The 17,932-nt window shown below is 38.8% G+C and overlaps 1 protein-coding gene across 2 annotated transcripts in view; it reads left to right on the forward strand.

Moving 5' to 3' along the window:
* Positions 1 to 17,932, forward strand: part of PCMT1 (protein-L-isoaspartate (D-aspartate) O-methyltransferase) — a 51,850-nt gene that overhangs the window by 18,521 nt on the left and 15,397 nt on the right. For both annotated transcript variants that reach the window (XM_010586392.2, XM_003404335.3), the window contains exons 2-3: positions 5,763 to 5,867; positions 7,126 to 7,157. In XM_010586392.2, coding sequence (XP_010584694.1) covers positions 5,763 to 5,867; positions 7,126 to 7,157 — 137 coding nt within the window. The remainder of the gene's footprint in view (positions 1 to 5,762; positions 5,868 to 7,125; positions 7,158 to 17,932) is intronic.

Raw genomic sequence — 17,932 nt, forward strand, 5'->3', positions numbered from 1 at the left:
TAGTATCCTTCTCCAGGGACTGGTCCCCCTGATAACATGTCCAAAGTATGTGAGACAAAGCCTCGCTATTCCCACTTTCCTAAGGAGCATTCTGGCTGTATTTCTTCCAAGACGTATTTGTTCATTCTGCTGGCAGTCTAGTCAATATTCTACACCAATACCATAATTCAAAGACGTCAGTTCTTCTTCAGTCTTTCTTTTTATTGGCCAGCTTTTGCATGCATCTGAGGTGATTGAAAATAAAATTGCTTGGATCAGGTGCACCTTATTCCTTAAAGTGACATCTTTGCTTTTTAACACTTTGAAGAGGTCTTTTGCAGCACATTTGCCCAATGCAATATATTTGATTTCTTCACTACTGCTTCCGTGGGTGTTGATTTTGGATCCAAGTAAAATGAAATCCTTGATAACTTTGATTTTTTCTGTTTATTATGATGTTGCTTGTTGATGCAGTCGTGAGGATTTTTGTTTTCTTTATGTTGAGGTGTAATCCATACTGAAGGCTGTGATCTTTGACCTTCATCAGTAAGTGTTTCAAGTCTTCTTCACTTTGCGCAAGTAAGGTTGCATCAGCTGCATATTGCATGTGAGTCGTCCTCCAATGCTGATGCTGTGTTGTTTTGGATTATTTGCTCCTTGGATTATTTGCTCAGCATACAGATCGAGTAAGTGTGGTGAAAGGGTACAAGCCTGATGCACACCATTCCTGATCTTAAACCATGGAACATTTCTTTGTTCTGTTAGAATGACTGCCTCATGAGCACAATTAAGTGTTCTGGAATTCCCATTCTTCCCAGTATTATGCATAATTTGTTATGATCCACACCGTCGAACACCTTTGCATAGTCGGTAAAACACAAGTGAACATCTTCCTGGTACTCTGTTTTCAGCCAAGATGCGCCTGACATCAGCAATGATATTACTGGTTCCACATCCTCTTCTGAATCCAGCTTGAACTTCTGGCAGTTCCCTGCCTATGTTCTGTTGCAACCATTTTGGAATTTTCAGCAAAATTTTGCTTACCTGTGATAATGATATTGTTTGATAATTTTTGCATTCTGTTGGATCACCTTTCTTTGGAATAGGCACAAATATGAATCTCTTCCAGTTGGTTAGCCAGATAGCCGTCTTCCATCTTAATTGTTATCCTCAATTTCTTTGCCAATGCGTTTGGTGCAGCTTGTATTTCTTCCTTCAGTACTATCTGTTCTTGATCATTTACTACCTCCTGAAATGGTTGAATGTTGACCAGTTCTTTTTGGTACAGTGACTCTGTGTGTTACTTCCATCTTCTTTTGATGCTACCTGCGTTGTTAAATATTTTGCCCATAGAAACCTTCAGTATTGCAACTTGGGTTTGGATTTTTTCTTTTAGTTCTTTCAGCGTGAAAAATGCTGAGCATGTTCTTCCCTTTTGGTTTTCTAACTCCAGGTCTTTGCACATGTCATTATAATACTTCACTTTGTCTTCTCGAGCCACCGTTTGAAATCTTTGTTCAGCTGTTTTACGTCTTCATTTCCTCCTTTTTCTTTAGCTGCCCTACATTCAGTAGCATGTTTCGTAGTCTCTTCTGACATCCATTTTGATCTTTTCTTTCTTTCCTGTCTTTTTAATGAGCTTTACTCTCTTCGTGTATGATGTTCTTGATGTTATCCCACAACTTGTCTGGTTTTCAGTCATTTTTGTTCAATGCATCAAATCTGTTCTTGAGATGGTTTCTAAATTCAGGTGGATATATTCAGGATCGTACTTTGGCTCTCGTGGACTTGTTCTAATTTTCTACAGTTTCAACTTGAACTTGCATGTGCATAATTGTGGTCTGATGGTCTGACTGATGGTCCATAGCTGGCCCCTGGCCTTGTTCTGACTGATCATATTGAGCTTCTGCGTTGTCCCTTTCCACAGATGTATTCTATTTGATTCATGTGTATTCCATCCAGCGAGGTCCACGCATATAGTTGCTATTTATGTTGTTGAAAAAAGGTATTTGCAGTGAATAGGTTGTTGATCTTGAAAACTCCATAACGCAATTACTAGCGTATTTTCTATCGCTAAGTCCATGTTTTCCAACTATGGATCCTTTTTTGTTTCTGACTTTCGCATTGCAATTACCGGTAATTATCAGTGCATCTTGATGGCTTGTTGCATCTATTTCAGACTGCAGAAGTTGGTACAAATCTTCAATTTCTTCATCTTTGGCCTTAGTGGTTGGTGCATAAATTTGAATAATAGTCATACTAACCGGTCTTCCTTGTAGGTGTATGGGTATTATCCTGTCACTGAGAGCATTGTACTTGAGAATAGATCTTGAAATATTCTTTTTGATGATAAATGTGATGCTGTACCACTTCAGTCTTCATTCCCAGCATAGTAGCCCATATGATTGTCTGATTCAAAATGGCCAGTCCTAGTCCATTTCACCTCACTAATGCTTAGGATATTGATCTTCAAATGTTCCATTTAATTTTTGACAACATCCAATTTTCCTAGATTCATACTTCATACATTCCATGTTCCTATTACTAATGAATGTTTGCTGCTGTTTCTTCTCATTTTGAGTCTCATCACACCTGCAAATGAAGTTCCAAAAACTCTCCTTCATCCACATCATTAAGGTTCACTTTACTTGGAGGGTGCAGCTCTTCCTTGGTTGTATTTTGAGTGCCTTCCAACCTGAGGGGCTCATCTTCTAGCACTCTATCAGACAGTGTTCTGCTGCTATTCCTAGGGTTTTCACTGGCCAACTTTTCAGAAGTACATTGCCAGGTCCTTCTTCCTAGTCTTTTTTTGTTTGGATGCTCCACTGGAACCTGTCCACCATGAGTGACCTTGCTGGCATTTGAAATTACCAGTGGTAAGCTTCCAGCATCACAGCAACATGCAAGCCACCACAGTTAGATAAGTGGTGATTTTAATTATGCCAAAAACCCACTGTAGCCAAGCAGTTTCTGACTCATGGTGACCCCACAGAATTTCCAAGGCTGTAAACCTATGGAAGCAGAGTGCCACATCTTTCTCCTTCGTGGTTTCGAACACCACCTTTTGGTTAGCAGTCAATTGCTTCAACCACTGTGCTACCAGGGCTCCTTAGTTTTAATTATAACAAAAAATTTTTTTTGTTATAGCTGTCCTAAAAAAAAAAAAAAATCCCAGTTGCCGTTGAGTGGACTGACTCGTGGCATCCTTATCTGTGTCGGTAGATTTGTGCTCCATAGGATTTCTAACGGCTAGTTTTTGGCAAGTAGTTCTCTAAAGCCTTTTTTCTAAAGTGCCTCCGGGTAGACTTGAACCTCTGGCCTTACAGTTTGCAGTGAAGCGCATCTGTTTGCACCACCCAAGGACTCCATAGCAATCCTAAAACCTGTTGCCGTCAAGTCGATTCCAACTCAGAGCGACCCTGTAGGACAGAGTGGAACATCACATAGGGTTTCCAAGGAGCAGCTGGTGGATTTGAACTGCCAACCTCTTGGTTAGCAGCCAAGCTCTTGACCACTGTGCCACCAGGGCTCCATAGCAGTCCTAGTGGATGTGAAATGGTATCTCACTTGGTGGCTCCCCGCATTGTGGTTTTGATTTGCATTTCCCTGATGACTAATTGAGGCCCTAATAGCACCAAGGTTAGGAGCTAGGGCTGCTAACCAAAAGCTTGGCACTTTGAATCCACCAACCACTCCTTGAAAACCCCGTGGGGTAGTTCTACTCTGTTCTGTTGGGTCGCTATGAGTTAGGACTGACTCAACGGCAACGGGTTGTTTTTGGTTAGAATGACTCATTATGTTGAGCATCTTTTCATGTCCATATTGGCCATTTATAGATCTTTGGAGAAATACCTGTTCACATCCTTTGCTCAATTTTTAATTGGGTTGTCTTTTTATTTTTGAGTTGTTCTCTATATATTCTACAGATGAGTCCCTTGTCAGATGTATGGTTTGTAAATATTTCCTCCCATTCTGTGGGTTGTCATTTCACTTTTTTTATAGTGCCTTTTGAAGCACAGAAGTTTTTAATTTTGATGAAATTTTGTTTCTTGTGCATTTGGTGTCATGTCTTAGAAGCCATTACCAAATCCAAGGTCATGAAGATTTACCCCAATATTTTCTTCTAAGAGTTTTATAGTTTTAACTCCTAAATTACGTTTTTGGTCCATCTTCAAATAATTTTTGTTTATGGTATGAGGTCAAACATTCTCTTGCATAAGAGTATCCAATTGTCCCAGCACTATTTGTTGAAAAAGCCAGTTCTCTCTCCTTTGAGTGGCCTTGGCACCCCTTGCTCGCTCACTGACTTTGAAGCCCCTTACAGCCAGCCAGTGCTGCAAACTTTCAGGTCCAGACCTGTGATTATTGTTGTATCACTTACTGTTCGGCTTCTTTTTTCTGGGAGTGATTTTGTCTGTACTTATTTGTGTCCCATGCTTCCTCCTCCTCTGTTTTTGGAGTCTTTTAAGTCTCATCCCACCAACTTCTGCTCTCTGTACCCGCAGGCTTCCATCAGTAGCAGGAGATTTGTTGTTTATTTTTCTACTTATAGGTAAAGTTTGAGTATTCAGACTTCTCTGGATATTCTCTGTCTCCTATAAATGTGAAGCTGTGGGTTATGTATGGTTTTATTTGTGGTCTTTTTGACCTAAGTTTAGGTGTTTTCAGAGGATATGTGGAGAAATTCAGATTCTGGTGGCCGTCATTACTCTCCAGAACCTGGAAGCTCCACAGTTGATGAATATATTAAATTAGTTTGCATAAATGAGTATCTAAAACTTCTCATGATGCTTTTACAAAAATAGTCTCATTTTTAAATGGTCATTCATAATTCAGCCAAACTAAACAAATTTAGATTGTTAAAGTCAAGTTCATACATTTAATAAACTCTTACAGATTTTAAGATCTGTGAGAGCAGGAACTATTGCTGTCTTACTTATTCTTGTAATCCTAAGCGTGTAGCACTGCGTCTGGTATGTATTAGACAGTCAATAAGCATATTGAATGAGCAGATAAGGATGTTACATAGAAACTTTATGCATGGTACCAGGAGGGTTATTTTAACGTATTATACTTAGTCTCAAAAACTTGTTTGGGGAAACCAAATGTGTATTTATTTATAAATATTATATTTATTGACCTTACTTTCCTTCTTGAACATTTCTCTTCTTTCTTGGGCTTTTAGATCTTCATGGTTTTCATCCCACCTCTGTATTGCTCCTTCTCATCATCATTGAAGACTCCAGTTTTCTTTGCATATCTCTTAAATGTTGGCTTTTGTTTGCCTTCTCTATGTCTTTTTCCCTGGACATATTCAGTTCATTTCCGTTGTTTCTGTTGCCATCTATGTAAATGGAAATCTATATCTCTACCCCAGATCTCTTTCCTGAGCCCCAGATCCGTATGCCTGACTAACTGCGCAATTTCTCCCCCTTTTATGTTCCATAGCCCCTAACTGAATAAATAACTTCCCATAAGTAACTTCCCTAGGATTTCTCAAATCAGTGAGTGGCATCACCATCTTGACCATTATCCTCACTCCTACCCCCATATCCAATCAGTCAGGTATACATTCCCTGCTAAATATAACTCAGATCTTTCTACTTTTCTCTATCCTTACTGTCATTATTAAAGACCAGGTTGCCATCACCTGGGCCATTGCAACAACTTCCAATGTTTCTTTCCTCTAATTCAGTCTCTACACTGCAGCCGGGATAATTATTCTAAAATACACCTGAACATGTCATTTCCCCTGCTTAAAATATTTGCCTCATTCATTTCAGAAAATGGAATCATCAAGACAGATAAAGTATTTGAAGTAATGCTGGCTACAGATCGCTCCCACTATGCAAAGTGTAATCCTTACATGGATTCCCCACAATCAATAGGTAAGATCTGGATTTCTGAAAATGTCACATTTTCCCTCAGTGACTCTGTCATTTTTATAGATAAAACTCGGCTGGGGTACAGATATTTATCTACTGTTATCTTTCTAATCTGAGTGTTATACCTTAGTAAGTTTCTTAATCCCAAATATAACTCATTTTAATAATCTGATATTATGTATGACATGTCTTCTATATTCTTTCAAACAGCATATAATATGTATGTAAAAAATTTTGAAGAATTTTTTCTTAAAATATACTTTTAATGAAAACTTAAACGTTAGTTGTAGCTGAGTATTGAGTTTTCCTTAGAGATACTAATGCTGACTAAAGATTGCTTTTTGCATTAGCATTAATTTTTTCTGTCAGTTTTTAAAGGAATTAAGTGTAATGAAGGTATTACTGACTTTCTGCTTCATTTACCCTGATAATTTTGCTTGTGTTTGTTTTTAGAAAGTTCCTTATTTAACTCCTTCTCCTGAAGCAGGTTTTGCTGAACTGCTGAGCCTTGGCAGTGGGCGCCTTTGAGGCTTAGAAGTGCCTCAGGATTCTGTCGGCCGGCTGCCATACTATCTTCTTTTGAAGCACAGTCAGCATAGAAGATCCTGGGGACCTTCTGAACCCCGAAGGCACCTGCTACCACCGCTCAGTGAAAATTGCTTCAGAGGCAGAAGCAGGTAAATAAGTTTTGAGAAAGCCGCCCTGGAAGAAAAGAAACTAAAAGCCAAAAACCAAGAAAAGATTGTATGAATCAATATTAGGTAATAGTATAAAGACTAAACCGAAGTAGTTCATTTGTCTCTTAAACTAGTTCAGCTACTAGTTGCTTCAGCTTTTTTAAAGTTGCCAGAAATATGAAGCAATTTAATTTTGCAAACGGTAGGAACATACCCATTATATACAGAAACATATTTTCTTTTTTATAAATCTGAAGTAAAGAACAAGTCACAAATCTGTCAATTCTCAACTTACTGAAATTCTTCTCTTCTTAGCTAACTACACAGAAGAAGAAACTTAGAAATAGAGGGACTGTGTTACTGGAAGATGAGCACCTTAGCCTTTGGCGTGATTTTATTTTCTAATTTTAACTGCTGTATAGCAGTACTCTAAAGTACAAAATAAAAGTTTTATTTTCTTGAGATTATCAAAACCAGAATAATTATTGTGGAAAGTAACTTACGGATGTTGAAAAAGAATTGTATGGAGTATGAAGTATGTTTTTGCTGCTGCGTGTATCAGTAGTTCTCGTCTTGTTTTGCAGGTTTCCAGGCAACAATCAGTGCTCCACACATGGTAAGTTAACTTTGTTCATTTGGTTGCAAATGGATCACATTTTCCTCTAGGGTCTTTTTTTTTTTATTCTTCAGTAAAAAGAGGTCTAAAGAAGGTTTTAAACATTTAATTGGATCAATTTTATCATGTGTGAATTATAAATTAGTAATGAACATCTTATTCATAATGCATATAGGAGTAGCTTCTCTGCGTGGAAACTGTCATACTAAAGTTAGTAGTATGTAAACTACATACTTACATGTAAACTGCATGTTAAAATTGAACATGAAAGATATTTAGTGATAAAAGTCATTTGAGGGAGAGAATATTTTAAATAGTATAATGGACAGGTTATAGAAATCGCAAGTTGAATATTGTTTCACATTTGTTTGTAAAATTCATTAGGAAATGGTCAGGTATAGCAACTAGCTACATGACTTTTGAGAAAGACCTGTTTTTTTAAGTGATCTAGCACTTTTAATCTGTTGGGAATTTTCTTGGGTTTTAAATGTCAGCTATTTGAATGAGTACTCTGTTGGTTTTTCGTGTTTCAAAACAATCCCTTTTCTGATTCTCTAAAGTATTTGGACTTGGAAAAGCTGTTATGTATACTTAAAGCCTTTGTGCTAAAATGAATTTTACATGAATATTTGGAGTAAACTGATAATTATAGTACCTGAAAAAATAGAATTATTTAGAAAAATTGAATAGCAATGGCTTCTTTAAACATGACAGAAAACAAGACATTAAAACAGACACATTTTGCAATGTAAAAATTTAGGATTTCTATGGAGAAAAAAGTCATAAGCAAAATTAAAAAAAGAAAAGTTGAGGGAAATATTTGTAATATATTTGACAGTTTAGGGCAAATTAATTAGCAAAAGACCAATAAGCCAAAAGACAGTGGATTAAGCGTAAGAATAATAGTTCATAAAAAAAAGTATAAACGATAATGACATTAAAGCAAAAGATGTCATCTTCACTTATAATTAGTAAATTGCAAATTAGCACTGCAGTGAAGTACCATTTTTTCCCTGTCAAATTGTCAGAGCTCAAAAAAAGTTTGATGCTATATGTTGGCAAGGGCAAACTGGCAGTCACATCCTTTTTTTAGTGGGAGAGTAAATTGATAAAGTGTCTTTGGAAGGCAATTTAGCAAGATCTATCGAAGTCTGGAATAAATATACCTTAGACTTCCCAGTTTTATTTTATTTATCCCATAGGTATGTTTTCAAAAGTAGGAAATGACAACTAAACATGTTCACTGGCATATAGTTTATAATAGCAAAAAAAGAAAAAAAAAAAGAAAGTAGCCACTCAGTCCCCTAATAAAACCCAGACCAAACCCATTGCCTTTGAGTCGATTCCAACTCACAGTGACCCTATAGGACAGAGTACAACTGCCCCACAGAGTTTCCTAGGCTGTAATCTTCACAGAAGCAGACTGCCACCTCCTTCTCCTGTAGAGCAGCTGGTGGGTTTGGTTAGCAGCCTAGCATTTAACCACTGTGCCACCAGGGCTGCTCAGTCCACTAATACTGGATAGTTAATAAATTATTGTATACCAATACAGTGAACTACTGTGAAGCTGTTAAATGAGGACGCTCGGTAAATATGCCTATAGCAAGATCTACAAGAAACATTGTTAGTGTTAAACTAGAGTGCAGAAGGATATGTTAAGTATTCTCTAATCTTTGAAAATCAAACATGCGTACATATATACCACACATGGCTTCCTATAGGCATGAAAACTGAAAGTGATTATTCTAAGGTAAGGAGTTAGATGATTGGGGGATAGGAGTGGAAGTGAGGTCAGCTTTTTACTGTATACCCTCTATATGTTAGCAATTTTTTTTTAAACCATGTATGTTACCTATTTGAAGAAATTAATGATAATAGACAAGTTTATAGTCTTAAAGTTCCTGCAGGCAGTTTGAACTACTACTTAAATGAAAAATTTAAGTAGAAACATTTACTTAGTCCTAAAAGTATTTGGAGAACTGATACTCAGCGTGTTGGGAAATTGACAGGGTGTTTTCAGGTATTAAAGGAAATACTGTGTCGTTTTTTTTCCCCGTTCAAATTTGATGCTGGATGTCGAGTTCACTGCTAAACAAAACCACTCCATGGCAAAGAATACATTTTTTTTTTTTTGAGATGTAATTCACATACTATAAAATTCACCTGCAATTCTTTGGTTTTTAGTGTATTCACAGTTGTGCAAACATCACCACTGTCTACTTTCAGAACGTTTTTTATCACCCCAAAAAGAAACCTTGTGCCCACTCGTTATCTGTTTGTATCCCCCACTGCCCCAGGTCCTCACAGCTACTAATCTACTTCCTCTTTCTATGGATTTGCCTTTTCTGGACGTTTTATGTGATTGGAATCATACAATATGTGGCCTTTTGTGAACTGGCTTCTTTAATTTAGCGTTATGTTTTCAAGGTTTATCCATGTTTTAGTGTGCATCAGTACTTTTTACTGCTGAATAATATTCTATGGTATGAGTATACTACATTTTGTTTATTCATTTGCCAGTTGATGGACATTTGGGTTGTTTCTGCTTTTTGGCTACTAAAAATAATGCTACTGTGAACATTAGTATACAGGTTTTTGTGTGTATATGTATTGTCAGTTCTCTTGGATATGTACATTGGAGGGGAATTGCTCATGATTGGTAAAGTAAATGATCAGTGAAAAAGAAGACCCTCAATGAGATGGATTGACACAGTGGCTGCAGCAGTGGGTTCAACCATTAACAATGATTGTGAGGATGGCGCAGGACCGGGCAGAGTTTTGTTCTGTTGTACATAGAGTTGCTATGAGTCAGAACCAATTCTGTGGCACTTAACAACAGCAACATGGCAGTTCTGTGTTTAATGTTTTGAGGAACTGCTGAATTGTTTTCCAAAGTGGCTGCATTATTTTACACTCCTACCATCAGGATATGAGGGTTCCAGTTTCTCCACATCCTCATCAACCCTTGTTATTGTCTTCTTGATTTTACCCACCCTCGTGAGTGTGAAATAGTATCTCACTGTGGTTTTGATTTACATTTCTCTGAGAACTAATGTTCGGCATCTGTGCTTGTGCTTATTGGCTATTTGTATACGTTTGGAGAATGTCTGTTCGTATCCTTTGCCTGTTTCTTAATTGGGTTTTTTGTCTTTTTATTGTTGAAAAGGATGCATTTTTAATCACTGGTATTATCTGAGTAACCTGTGGCTACTAATAAGGAAACACTGCACATTTATGTGTGTGTATATAGTCACGCAGAACATCTATATGCGTGCTTACAAGCAGTAAGCATGCAGTGTTCTTTGATGTTTTCTGAATGAGGATATGGATAGGATAAAATAGTAATTATTTTATTATATGGATAAACAGGTGATCTTTTATCATATATTGCATAGATCTTAAACGTATTATAAAAACAAACGGTAAGGAAGCAGCAAAGAGAAATAACATCTTCATTAGATAAACCTTAAAATCATAGGCTTCAAAGTAACTCCAACCTTGGAATATTTTCCAAAGCCTTAAAGAAAGTGTGATGTGGGCGTTGAGGAAGAGAATAAGATCCTGTTAAAATTACATCGAAGTGCGATTCAGGAAAACACACCTAGTATCCAGATTTTGAATTCTAAATACCATTTCTTGCTAAAAGGAACTAGAGTTCCCTGGAGAAGTGACTGATACTGAAAAATTAAGAAAGTCCCCAAAGGCTAATGTGATCATGTCAGAAGGACGTAGGAGCAGGTTTGAAGAGGCTCACAAAGGTCAAATTTGAGATGATTTGAGAATCAAAAAGAATAATGAAGACATAGTGATTTAAAAAACAGAAGTCCATGAGCCTACTGTGATAAAAAGAAAAAAAAAAAGAGTGGGGGGTGGGGAGAGAAAAGGTATTCTCTACAAAAAAACAAAAATCATAGGAATGCCAGTTAATAAATGTGGAAGGAGTAAAAGAATTAAAAAAAAAAAATCACTCTTTAGTAATCATCAGTGTAATAATTGAATTAGACAAGGATCATCAGTGGGTCTAAAACCATTAAGAAGAAGATTTTTGGGGAACAAAATACTCAAGTAGTCTCAAATTATTACTCTGCATATTTTCTTGATAATTATTGTACTTTAGGATAAAGTATACAGAGCAAATTAGTTTCTCAGTAAACAATTAATACCCAAATTGTTTTGTGACATTGGTTGGCAACCCTGGGATGTGTCAACACTTTCCCCATCTCTACCCAGGTTCCCCGTTGCCATTTGTCCAGTTTTCCTGCCTTCTCGTCTTTGCTTTTGGGCTGATGTGCCCATTTAGTCTCGTATACATGATTGAACTGTGAAGCAGATTACTCCGTGTGTTATTGTTCGCCCTATAGACCTGTCTGATCTTTGGCTGAAGGGTGAACCTCAGGAGTGACTTCAGTACTGAGTTAAAAGGGTGCCCAGGGGCCATATTCTTGGAGTTTCGCCAGTCCTTGTCAGGCCAGCAAGTCTGGTCTTTTTTTGTGTGTGAATTTGAATTTTGTTCTCCATTTTTCTCCTGCTCTGTCTAGGACCCTCTTTTGTCATCCCTGTCAGAGCAATCGGTGGTAATTGGGCACCATCTAGTTGTTTTGGGCTCAGTCTAGTGGAGGTTGTGGTAGTTGTGGCCCGTTAGTCCTTTAAACTGATCTTTGCCTGGTGCCTTTAGTTTTCTTCATTTGCCTTTGCACCAGCCAGGATGGGACCAGTAGATGGACGTTAGGTGGCCGCCAGCAGTCTTTTAAGACCGCAGATGCTACTCACCATAGTCAAATATAGAACTTTTTTTTTTTGTATGTAAGTCTGAATTTAATTTTTTTTTTGCTTTTTAACATATTTATTTATATTGTACTTTAGATTAAGGTTTACAGAACAAACTAGTTTCTCATAAAATAGTACACACATTGTTCTTTGACATTGGTTAACAACCCCACAACATGTCAACACTCTCCTTTCTCAACCCTGGGTTCCCTATTACCAGCTTTCCTGTTCCCTCCTGCCTTCCAGTCCCTGCCCCAGGGCTGGTACACACCGTTAGTCTTGTTTTGTTCCATGGGCCTTTTCGATCTTTGGCTAAAGGGTGAACCTCAGGAGTGATCTCGTTACTGAGCTGAAAGGGTATCCAGGGGCCATACTCTCAGGGTTTCTCTAGTCTCTGTCAGGCCAGCAAGCCTGGTCTTTCTTTTTGAGTTAGAATTTTGTTCCACATTTTTCTGCAGCTCTGTCCGGGACTCTCTATTGTGATCCCTGTCAGAGCAGTCAGTGGTGGTAGCCAGGCACCATCTCGTTGTACTGGACTCAGTCTGGTGGAGGCCGTGGTAGATGTGGTCCCTTAGTCCTTTGGACTAATCTTTCCCTTGTATCTTTAGTTTTCTTCATCTTCCTTGCTCCCGAAGGGGTGAGACCAGTGAAGTATCCTAGATGGCTGCTCACAGGCTTTTAAGACCCCAGACAGTACTCACCAAAGTAGAATGTACAACATTTTCTTCATAAACTCCCTTATGCCAATTGAGCTAGATGTCCCACCAGACAAGGTCCTCAGCCCTTAGCCCAGTAACTAGGTCCCTCCAGGAGTTCAGATGTGTCTGTGAAGGTTCTATGACTTTGCCTTGGTCAGGTTGTGCAGACTTCCCCAGTATTGTGTATTGTCTTGCCCTTCTTTAGAGTTACCACTTATCTACTGTCTAGTGTTTTTCCCTCCCCAGTGCTCTCTTCCCTCATAACCATCAAAGATTATTTCTTTCTGTGTGTAAACCTTTTCTTAGATTTTTATAATAGTGGTCTCATATAATATTTGTCCTTTTGTGATTGACTTATTTCACTCAGCACGATGCCCTCCAGATTTATCCATGTTGTGAGATGTTTTGCACGTTCATCATTGTTCTTTACTGTTGCGTAGTATTCTGTTCTGTGTATGTACCATAGGTTGTTTATCCATTCGTCTGTTGATGGGCGTTTAGGTTGTTACCATCTTTTTGCTACTGTGAATAATGCTGCAGGTGAACATGGGTGTGCATGTGTCTATTCGTGTGATGGCTCTTCTTTCTTTAGGATATATTCCTAGCAGTGGGATTGCTGGATCATATGGTATTTCTATTTCTAGCTTTTAAGAAAACACCATATTGTTTTCCATAGTGATTGTACCATTTTGCATTCCTACCAGCAGTTCCAGTCTCCCCACAGCCTCTCCAACATTTGTTATTTTCTGTTTTTTTTTTTTTTTTTTTCAATTAGTGCCACTAATGTTGGGGTGAGATGGTATCTTGTTGTAGTTGTGATTCTTATCTCTCTAATGGCTAGTGGTAGTTGTCACTGAGTTGGTCCTGACTTAGCGACCTTATGTATAACAGAGCAAAACGTTGCTCAGTCCTGTGCCATGTTCATGATTGTTGGTATGTTTGTGTCCCTTGTTGTGGCTATTGTGTCAGTCCATCTCCGTGAGGGTTTCCCCTGTTTTCATTGACCCTCTACTTTACCAAATGTGATGTCCTTTTCTAGCAGTTGATCTTTCCTGATGATGTATCCAAAGTAAGCAAGCCAAAATCTCACCGTGCTTGCTTTTAAGGAGCATTCTGGTTTTGTCTTTTCTGTATTACTTCTTACTTATGAAGAGAAAAGTATGCCTTTAAAATAGAGTCATCTGGTGGCCACCACATTTACTGAGTGATTGAGCTTGGCATGTCCAGTGGAGAGATGGCTTCACGTTATGTGCTTCCTTATGCAGTGAGGTGCACAGCATGACCTACCTGTCTGATGTTCTTGCTAGAAGCCTTTGATCTGGCTCTAACCGTGAGGAAATAGACAAATCTGGAATGTGGGGTATTATGTAAGACAGCGGACTGAATTCCTCAAAGGGCTCAATGTTCTGAAGAACAGGATGAAGTGGTAGGTGGAGATGAGTTAAGGGGAGAACTGTTCTAGATTGGGGAGATAAAAAATACACAACAGCCAAATGCAGTGCCTGGACCTTGAATGGATTGTGGGAGGGGGGACAACTGTAAAGGCCATTTGGGGACAGATGAGGGAATTTGAGTGTGGCGTGTCCGTTGAATAATACTGAAATGATGATTTTCTTGAGTGTACTAACGGTGCTGTGGTGGTGAAGGAGGGGGATCCCGGCTTTTGGCGGATGCATGCTGAAGTGTTTAGAAAGGGACTGTCATGATGTCTACAGCCTATTTTCAGATGGTTTGGTGAAATAGTGTGGCACAGAGTGAACAGTTGGTGAATCTATGTGAGGAGGAAAATTCTTTCAATTTTTCTGTGGGTTTAAACATTTTCATAATTATTAAAATGAATATTAAAAAACTTAAAATGTTTAAACTTAGAGATGAGCATGGACTATCCAGAAATATGCTAGCTATAGTGATAAAAGCGTAGAAAAAGCTTATAATTATGACTAAAGGTGTTGACATTTTAAAATCTGAATGGGACTTTAACAATAACTTAGTAGTAACCTCCCCTTAAAGAAAATTCTGTATAGACGTTGTTGTTGTTAGGTGCTGTCGAGTTAATTCTGACTCATAGTGACTCTATGTACAACAGAACAAAATACTGCCCAGTCCTGCACCATCCTTAAAATCATTGCTCTTTTTGAGCCCATTGTTACAGCCACTGTTTCAGTCCATTTTGTTGAGGGTCTTCCCATTTTTCGCTGACCCTCTACTTTACCAAGTATGATACCCTTCTCCAGGGACTGATTCTTCCTGATAACATGTCAGAAGTATGTGAGATGATGTTTTGCCATCCTTGCTTCTAAGAAGCATTCTGGCTGTACTTCTTCCAGGACAGATTTGTTTGTTCTTCTGGCAGTTTATGGTCTAGTCAATATGTATATTCAGTATTCTGTACCAACACCATAATTTAAAGACATCAGCTTTTCCCCAGTTGTACTTTGAGTGTCTTCGAGCCTGATCTAGCCAGCACTGTATCAGTGTTGCACTGCTATTCATGAGGTTTTCACTGGTCAGGTTTTTTTAGAAGTAGATCGCCAGGTCCTTCTTCCGAGTCTGTCTTAGTCTGGAAGCTCTGCTGAAACCTGTCCACTGTGGGTAACCCTGCTGGTATTTGAAATACTGGTGGCATAGCTTCCAGCATCACAATAACATGCAAGCTGCCATAGTACAACAAACTGACAGACATAGTACTGAAAAAAAAAGAAAACAATTCCAAAGTTTCTTTTGGAAATATGTTGAAGCTGTACTGTGGGTTTGTCAATTTGTAGAGGTCCCTTCTAGTCCTAAACTCTGTGGGGCAGTTCTGCTCTGTCCTGTAGTGTCACTGTGAGTTGGAATCGACTTGACGGCAACAGGTTTGGTTTTGTGGTTTTCTTCTAGCTCTTTGATTGCTAGATTCAAGAAAGCCAGGCATTATAGGAATTATGTTGTTTCTTTTATTTCTTCCATTTTCTTATGGTATGATAGTTGTTGCTGTATTCGTAGAAATTATTAAACTTTTGGGGGATATTAATCATTTTAAGAATATGATGAAAGGTACAGATTTTCTTCTTGGAAGAAGTACACAATCTCTCCATAGAGATCTCATCCTTCAGGTTAAGTCTTTTGATAGGACTAGATAAAATGTCCCCAGCAGTTTCCTCAGTAAAAGCTGTTTAATCCAGTTTGTCTTAGTGGTTGTTGTTGTGTGCATTTGAGTTGATTTCAACTCATTGTGACTGCATGTGACAGAGTAAACCAAAACCAAACTCGTTGCTGCTGAGTCAATTCCGACTCAGAGTTACCCTGTAGGACAGAGTAGAACTTCCCCATAGTGCTTCCAGGGAGTGCCTGCTGGATTTGAACTGCCAACCTGTTGTTTAGAAGCCGTAGTTCTTAACCACTACGCAACTCCTAGGCTGTAATCTTTATGTTAGCAGATCGCCAGATCTTTCTCCTGTAGAGCCTCTGAGTGGTTTCAAACTGCCAGGCTTTCATTTAGCAGCTGAACACTTAATTGTTGTGCCACCAGGGCTTCTTAATTTGTCTTAGAAGCCTCATTAATTAGCAGTTTCTTTTCTTACTGATTGATGTTCATAATGAGGATTTGGAGATAGTATCCCACTATACTATTTTGAAACATCAGACAGATAAGGTCAACCAGATGTTTAAAAACTTTTTTTGGGACAACCTCAAACTTAAAGAGAAGTTGTAAGTACAGCATAAAGAACTTTTCTTTCTTTACTTCATTTGAGAGTAAGTTGCTGAAATGATGCCCCATTATCTCTGAATACTTGAGTATTTCGTACAGAGATATTCTCCTATATAACCATAATGTTGTTAGGTACCATCGAGTCGGTTCCAACTCACAGTGACCCTATGCATTGCAAAACGAAACACTGTGCACTCTTGCACCCTGCTCACAGTCATTATGCCTGAGTCCGTTGTTGCAGCCACTGTGTCAGTCCATCTCATTGAGGGTCTTCCTCTTTTCCGCGGACTCTACTTTACCAAGCATGATGTCCTTCTCCAGGGACTGATCCCTCCTGACAACATGTCCAAAGTATGTAAGATGCAGTCTTGCCATCCTTGCTTCTAAGGAGCATTCTGGTTGTACTTCTTCTCTGCTGGTATCTGAATACCGGTGGCATAGCTTCCAGCATCACAGCAGCACACAAGCCCTCACAGTACAACAGACTGACAGACGTGTGGGGGATAACCACAATAAAAGTATTAAAATCAGGAAATTAACATTGATACATTGTTGTTTGGTGCCATCAAGTTGGTAGCTCATTGCTACTGGAATGTCGCTCTATTCATATACACACATATTTATATTTCTATCTCTTTCCCTTTATACATATTGAAAATGAAGAATTCACACTGATACCTCCAATTTCAATCTAACACCACAGGGTTCATTTTAGTTTTCTTTCTTTCCAGATTTAACTTCCTTCTCTACAGTAAGAAATATAGTCCCTACTTCCTTAATTATTTCTTTGGTCAGTCCTCTGTATGTAGCCAGCTTCCTACTATTGCTGCTGCTGCTGTCCCACTCCCCTCTCATGCCCCGACACCTGGCACTGATCTACCCTGTCACACAGAACCCCCCCCCCCGCCCCGATCTAGTGTGGGTTCTGATTCCCTGTGTGGGTCCACTGTGAGCACAGATGTACTCTTCACTCTGCGTGGGCTCTGACACTCCTGTCTAGCCACTGCAGCTACCTTCTTGCCACCTGGGTATGGATAGCTGCCTTGCTCGGCCCCACTTAAGGACTCTAATGTTCAGGAGGGGAAGGGATGGGGCAGGATAGAAGGAGAAAAAGGAAAGGAAGAGGATGTTAATCACATTGATTAATGAAGTTATTTTGTTCTCTGACCAAATGAGAGAGAGGCCACTGATTGTTTGACAGTCATAGGTAAGACCCCCTAAAGGAGTTTATTTCCAAAAACTAACGCAAATGGAGAATCGATTAAGATTGTTAATTTAACCTTTCTAAGTGACTTTTAAGTGCCATAGAGAGTAGCAGCAACAGGTCGTTGTGCTTTAATAGTTGAATTTTGGTTAACATAAAGGGATTCTGTGAAACCTGAAGGGCTTTCTGCAACACAGTTTGAAAACCCTTGAATACCATGAAGCTGCATCTGTTAAAGGCCTTCTCTCCCTATATGGTTTTGTTGTTAGGTGCAATCAAGTTGGGTCCGACTCACATGGTGACTCCATGTCCAACGCCAGACAGACAGTTATATAATGAGCCTTCATGTGGCCATCATCCAGCTTCTGAAATTCCCAACCATTTGCTAATCTTGTTTTATCTGTCCAACTGTCTCTCC

This window comes from Loxodonta africana, chromosome 1, assembly GCF_030014295.1.
Source record: "Loxodonta africana isolate mLoxAfr1 chromosome 1, mLoxAfr1.hap2, whole genome shotgun sequence".
Lineage (NCBI taxonomy): Eukaryota > Metazoa > Chordata > Mammalia > Proboscidea > Elephantidae > Loxodonta > Loxodonta africana.